Source organism: Leucoraja erinacea, chromosome 20 (assembly GCF_028641065.1).
Source record: "Leucoraja erinacea ecotype New England chromosome 20, Leri_hhj_1, whole genome shotgun sequence".
Classification (NCBI taxonomy): Eukaryota; Metazoa; Chordata; class Chondrichthyes; order Rajiformes; family Rajidae; genus Leucoraja; species Leucoraja erinaceus.
Window position 1 is genome coordinate 20,746,388 of NC_073396.1, and position 6,049 is coordinate 20,752,436.

Here is a 6,049-nt window from a genome sequence, read left to right on the forward strand (position 1 = left end):
TGTCTTCACTGAGACACAAGGAATTGCAGGTGCTGGAATCTTTAACAAAACAACATGCTGCAGGAACTCAGCTGGCCAGGCAGCATCTTTGTGGGGAATGGGCAGTTGATGTTTCAGGTCAGGACCCTTCTTCAGACTGGTAGTAGAGGAGAGATTTTTGGAGGGGTAAATCATGTCAGAAAAGTATTTTAAAAAAGGATGGGTTGTAGGCGAAACAAAACTTTTCACTGTACCCCAGTTAGGGTGAATTGAAAAGACTGATATCTTCAATTCAATTCAATTCAACTTTAATGTCATCGCACAAATACAAGTATGAGTACAACGAAATGCAGTTTTGCGTCAGTCCGTAGTAGTTGTGCATAAAGAAATAATAATTTTAAAAAAATAAATAAATAACGCATTTAGATCTTAGTTTTATTAGAATGGAATAAAATCTTCCCAGGTACATGCAACTAGATACCGTGAATCTTCAGAACAGAGACATAGTCAGAGTCGTGCAGCAAGCAAACAGATCATTTAGACCAACATGCCCATGCAGACCAAGATGTCCCACCTGCCCACATTTGCCCCGTATCTCTCTAAACGTTTCATATCCATGTACCTGTCCAACTAGCTTTTTAATGTCGTTATAGTACCTGTCTCAACTACCTCTCTGGCAGACCATTATATATACTCACCACCCTCTGTGTGAAAAGGTTAACCATGAGGTTCCTATTACATTTTTCCCTCTCTTCTTAAACTTATGTCCTCTGGTTCTTGATTATCCTACTCGGGGGAAAATATTTTGTGCGTTCACCTATCTATTCTCTCATGATCTAGAAAATAATCCTGAGTCTCCTGCTCTGCAAGGATTAAAGTCTGCCAAGCCTCTCCCAATTGTCCAGGATACCTAATGATCTTATACAATTCTATAAGATCACCCCACATCCTGTTCTCCAAGGAATAAATTCCTAACCTGCCCAACATCTCTGATCTCATGATCTCCCTCGTGATCTCATACATCTCTATAAGAATATCCCTTGTCGTCCTGCGCTCCAAGAACTAAAGTCTTGGAGGAAGCAATAGATACATAGATTCGTCAGATTTACAGGCAAGTCTTTGCCTCAGAGCTTCAAGCAGGTTAATTCAGAGACCAGTAAAATGCCAGGTGATGATTTAAATGCGTTTCTCTGTAATATTGTGACGCTGCTTCACGCACAGCTTTGCCCTGAGCTTGCTTTAAACGCTGCCTTTGCCCATCTTGCTGCCACCTCACTCCCTTTTTTTTCCGCCTCTACAAACTTTTGAAACTTTGTCCAACTTTCTGCCCCCAACTTCCACCCGGAAGTTCGGCGGGCGGAAGTAGGCGGGGCGAGGGGCGGAAGGCCTGCGTGGCCGAGGGCCGGGCGATGCGCGGCGCCGGGGCCTGAGGCCCGAGGCCTGAGGCCTGGAGGTCCAGTCCGTTCCCCGGCGCTGCATGGCGGGCTTGCTCCAGCTGGCGCTCACCTGCAGCCGCCCCGCGCTCCTCGCCTACGGCAACTTCGCCAAGATCCTGAGCCGCACTCTCATCACCTTCTTCGACCTGGCGTGGAGGCTCCGACTCAAGTTCCCCTACCTCTACCTGGTGGCTTCCATGATGCTGAACGTCCGCCTGCAGGTGGGTGGGGTGGGGGGGGGAGGGGGGGAGAGGGGGTGACAGGTGGAGGGAGGGAGAAGGGGTGAGAGGTGGAGGAGGAGGGGGCTGGAGGGGATAAGGGAATTACTGGAGGGGTGAGGGAAGTGGGTGATGGGGTGAGAGGAGGAGGGGGTCAGAACTGGAGGGGTAAGGGGATAGATGGAGGAGACGGGTGACAGGAGGAGGGATGGAGGCAGATGAGGCAAGGGATGGAGAGTGAGAGGAGGAAGGGGTCGAAGAGGGTGAGTATGTCAATGGGATTGGGGAGGGGTGAAGTCTGCATGATGGCATGGAGGATGGGATGCAAATGAGAATAGTGCATTGAGGGGAATGGTTCGGTGTCAAGGGATGTAATGTGGGGTTGGATGCCAATGTTTTTCTGACAATGAAGGGGGCAGATGGGTGGGGGGTGTTGAGGGGATGGGATGTCAATGGGGATTTGGGCATTGAGAAGGGAGAAGTGAAGGAGGGATGGAAAGGAGGAGAGACAGGAAAAAGGTTTGGAGGAGGGATGAGAAATGGACATTGCTGAATCTGGATGCAGGGGGAGTAGTTGAGCAACAGTAAGGGATGGTGACCATTAATTGAATTTTTTCATGTTTTATTTCTTTAAAGGTTCACATTGAGATCCACTAATTAATTTGCTCGGTGTCTTTGCGTTAATTCAGTCCTGGACTGTGAAATTCACGTTTACTCATCATTCACTGCTAATTGTCAATAACCGGACTATATTCGAATATGCAGAGTGTGAATACATCGGAGGATATCATTCATAATTCAGCTCTTGTGCTTTTATCAGATGACAGCAGTGACAGAGGGAACAATGTCTGCAATAGCAAGCCAGCACTGAGCGCCTGTGTACTTTCCACACAGTCACGGGCTTTCAATTTGAAGCTTGGAGCCACTTTGTCTTTGAGAGACAGACCTGGGGTGAGAACAGAGTGTGCGCAGTCACTGTGCACTGATAGGAAAAAGCCCCTTTCTTTAAAAGGACTGCAAATTCAAAGTCGCACTCCGTCAAGAATATTCCAAACTGTGTGTGGCACTCCAAGTGAAGCCAGTGGGGAGAGAAGTCAAGATGAGCACTTTGTAAGCCTGAACACGACAACAATAACAGACTGTCTGTGGAGAGCGAGTGAAGCTTTGGAACTCCTCAGGTTACAGTGCAATCTGGGGGCGGCGTGTGTGCACTTTGCTACTTTCTGGTTGTTGGAGAGGCTGCAGTCAGAGAGGAGAGCGCTAAAAGACAAATTAAGCTTTTCATTTGCACATGGATTGAACACTGTCACAAGGTGACCTCAAACTCTGAAGAATGTGTTTCATTTTGAATAGTCCCGCATCATTCTCTGAAGAATCGGCAGACTCTGACACATTGGAGCGCAGACTTTCCGATCTACAAATCGCTGTTTTCTGATCTGAAATGTTTAATTTGCAACACAGTGGATATGCATTAAGAGCTTTTCTGCTTGATGTTCAGTGGCATGATGTAGTTAAAGGTAAATTAAAGTTATGCAGTACAGGTTCTGCGATTATGAGGTAGCCAGTTTCCCAAATGTATCTGTTTGTGCAATTTTGTAAAAAAAAATCTTTGGTGAGAAGGCTGTTTAAATCTCAATATTTTTCAAGTTTGTTATAAATCATGAATACAAATCATCAATTTTGTCTTAGCAGCTCGACAGATTTATTTTAAAGATTTGTTCAATATATTTTAACATCCCAACCCTGTAAAAAAATTGAGGTGAGTTCTGCTTTTCATTAACTTCTGGACAGCAACAGTGACTCAGTCCTCTATCACTGTGGGCAGGTTGTCTCTGCACTATCAATCTTGACCCTGAGTCAGTGGAAGGAGTTTTGAAACCCTCATGTAAGCCATTTTGGAGAGACAGGAGCTGCAGGTATCGCCTGGGGATAAAGGCCTGAGATAGAAAGAGAGATTGCACAGGCTGGGACTGTTTTTCCTGGAGGAAGGTGTTCTGAATGCCTGCCTATGGCGCACATTCCTTTGAACCCTTCCTGACCTTGTACCTACCCAAATATCTTTTAAACATACAAACAAGTAACCGCAGATGCTGGTTTACAAAAGAAGACACAAAATGCTGGAGTAACTCAACATATCTGGAGAACACGGATAGGTAATGCTTCCGTTTGATGCTTCGGTCTGTAGAATGGTCTCGACCCGAAATATCACCCCTTCCTCCTCGCCGGAGATACCTGTCCCAACCCGAAATGTAATCTCTCCATAGTCTCCAGAGATGCAGCTGTTACTCCAGTACTTTGTGAAAGCATCTACTTTAATGCGAAAAAGTATCAAAGAGAGCTTTATCTAAATGTGATAAGCCAAACGTGTGGTAAGCCAAAGGTGATCCGTTTACATCTGTCAATAAAATGAACAGAAGATAATGATGGCCTTTATATCGATGTTTCTGGAGTACAAGATTATTTAAATTGCACCAAAAGCTGGCACTGCTCCTCAGGAAGGATATATGTACTGGTGGCCTTGGGAGAAGTGCTGAGATTTATCGGAATAAAGGCTGGAGTCCAAGGGTTAAATTACAAAGAGAGATTACACAAAGCAGCTATATTTCTTGGGTATTTGGAAATCTAATTGTAATTGATTGGTTTTAAATATATAAACAGTAACCAATAAGGTCATGACCTTTTCCTGCTGGTTGGAGAATTGGGCAGTGGGGACAAAGCCTAAACATTAGATTATATCTCTGTACAAATTGTTAGGAAATACATAAGGGTCTGTCCCACTTGGCAACTTTTTCAGTGACTGCCCCGGCATCATTGACTGACGTATCAAATCACAGAAATAGTCGCGGTGTGACGACACATTGACATGTGATGTTTCCTCAAGCGTCGCAACATTTTTTATGTCACCGCTGGATTTTGAAATGTTCAAAATCTTTCGGCAACCCTGATACATCAGTCTGACGCCGGCAGTCGCTGAAAAAATCGCCAAGTGGGACAGGCCCTTTAAAAGCCACGGTAGTTTGGAATTGTGCTCAGTTACTGCCGTTTTATGTTTGTGCCATTTAAGTTGATATGATGTTCAGGCATTGGGGGGGGGGGTGAGGTGCATAGTATGAGGAATTAGTTTACAAATCTCTTTGGAGAAAACAACCATGAAATATTGTATTTCTTTAGAATTTAGTTTAGAGGTGCAGTGTGGAATCAGGCACTTTTGCCTACCCAGTCCGCACCGACCTACAATGCTCCGTGCACCAGTTCTATCCTGCACATTCGGGATAATTTACAAAAGCCAATAAACTTACAAACCTGCACCACTTCAGAGTGTGGCAGGAAACCAGAGCACCCAGAGGAAACCCATGTCACGGGGAGAACATACAAATTCTGTACAAACAACACTTGCAGTCAGGATCGAACCTGGGTCTCTGGCGCTGTGAAGCAGCAACTCTACCACTGTCCTGCTGAGCCAGCCCATTAATTCAATTTGGAATCAAACAATAATTAAACAGGAAGAAGCTAATATACAGTGTCCTCCATAATGTTTGGGATAAAGATCCATCATTTATTTATTTGCCTCTGTACTCCACAATTTGAGATTTGTAATAGAAAAAAAATCACATGTGGTTAAAGTGTATTTGTCAGATTTTAATAAAGGCCATTTTAATGCATTTTGGTTTCGCCATGTAGAAATGACAGCAGTGTTTATACATATTCCCCCCATTTCAGGGCACCGTAATGTTTTGGACACAGCAATGTCATGTAAATGAAAGTAGTCATGTTTAGCATGTTGTTGCATATCCTTTGCATGTGTCTATACACTTCAGAATTCATTATGCTACTATCATCAGCAGTTGTATCATCAATGAAGATAAGTGAGTCTGTACCTTCAGCAGCCATACATGCCCAGGCCATAACACCTTCACCACCGTGTTTCACAGATCAGGTGGTATGCTTTGGATCTTGGACAGTTCCTTCTCTCCATACTTTGCTCTTGCCATCGCTCTGATATGTTAATCTTCATCTCATCTGTCCACAAGATCTTTTTCCAGAACTGTTCTTTTAAGTACTTCTTGGCAAACTGTAACCTGGCCATCCTATTTTTGAAGCTAACCAGTGGTTTGCATCTTGCAGTGTATACTCTGTATTTCTGTTCATGAAGTCTTCTGAGGACAATGGTCATTGACAAATCCACTCCTGAAGAGTGTTTCTGATCTGTCGGATAAGTGTTTGGGGATTTTTCTTTATTATAGAGAGAATTCTTCAGTCATCAGCTGTGGAGGTCTTACTTCGCCTGCCAGTCCCTTTGCGATTAGTAAGCTCACCAGTGCTCTCTTCTTAATGATGTTCCAAATAGTTGATTTTGGTAAGCTTAAGGTTTGTCTCTAACAGTTTTATTCTTGTTTTGCAGTCTCATAATGGCTT

At 44.2% G+C, this 6,049-nt stretch overlaps 1 protein-coding gene across 1 annotated transcript; it reads left to right on the top strand.

Moving 5' to 3' along the window:
- The first annotated feature begins 1,225 nt into the window (after positions 1 to 1,225).
- Positions 1,226 to 5,295, top strand: LOC129706942 (small integral membrane protein 10-like protein 2A). The gene is made up of 2 exons (XM_055651615.1): positions 1,226 to 1,636; positions 2,270 to 5,295. Exons 1-2 carry the CDS (start codon positions 1,457 to 1,459, stop codon positions 2,288 to 2,290), a joined length of 201 nt encoding a protein of 66 aa, XP_055507590.1. The 5' UTR covers positions 1,226 to 1,456; the 3' UTR covers positions 2,291 to 5,295.
- Positions 5,296 to 6,049: the final 754 nt, after the last annotated feature.

Bases quoted from the DNA above. Each gene is read 5' to 3' on its own strand.
- LOC129706942 (XM_055651615.1), top strand. From the start codon at position 1,457: ATGGCGGGCTTGCTCCAGCTGGCGCTCACCTGCAGCCGCCCCGCGCTC. The intron at 1,637-2,269 runs GTGGGTGGGGTG...ATTTCTTTAAAG, and splicing joins TGCTGAACGTCCGCCTGCAG to GTTCACATTGAGATCCACTA.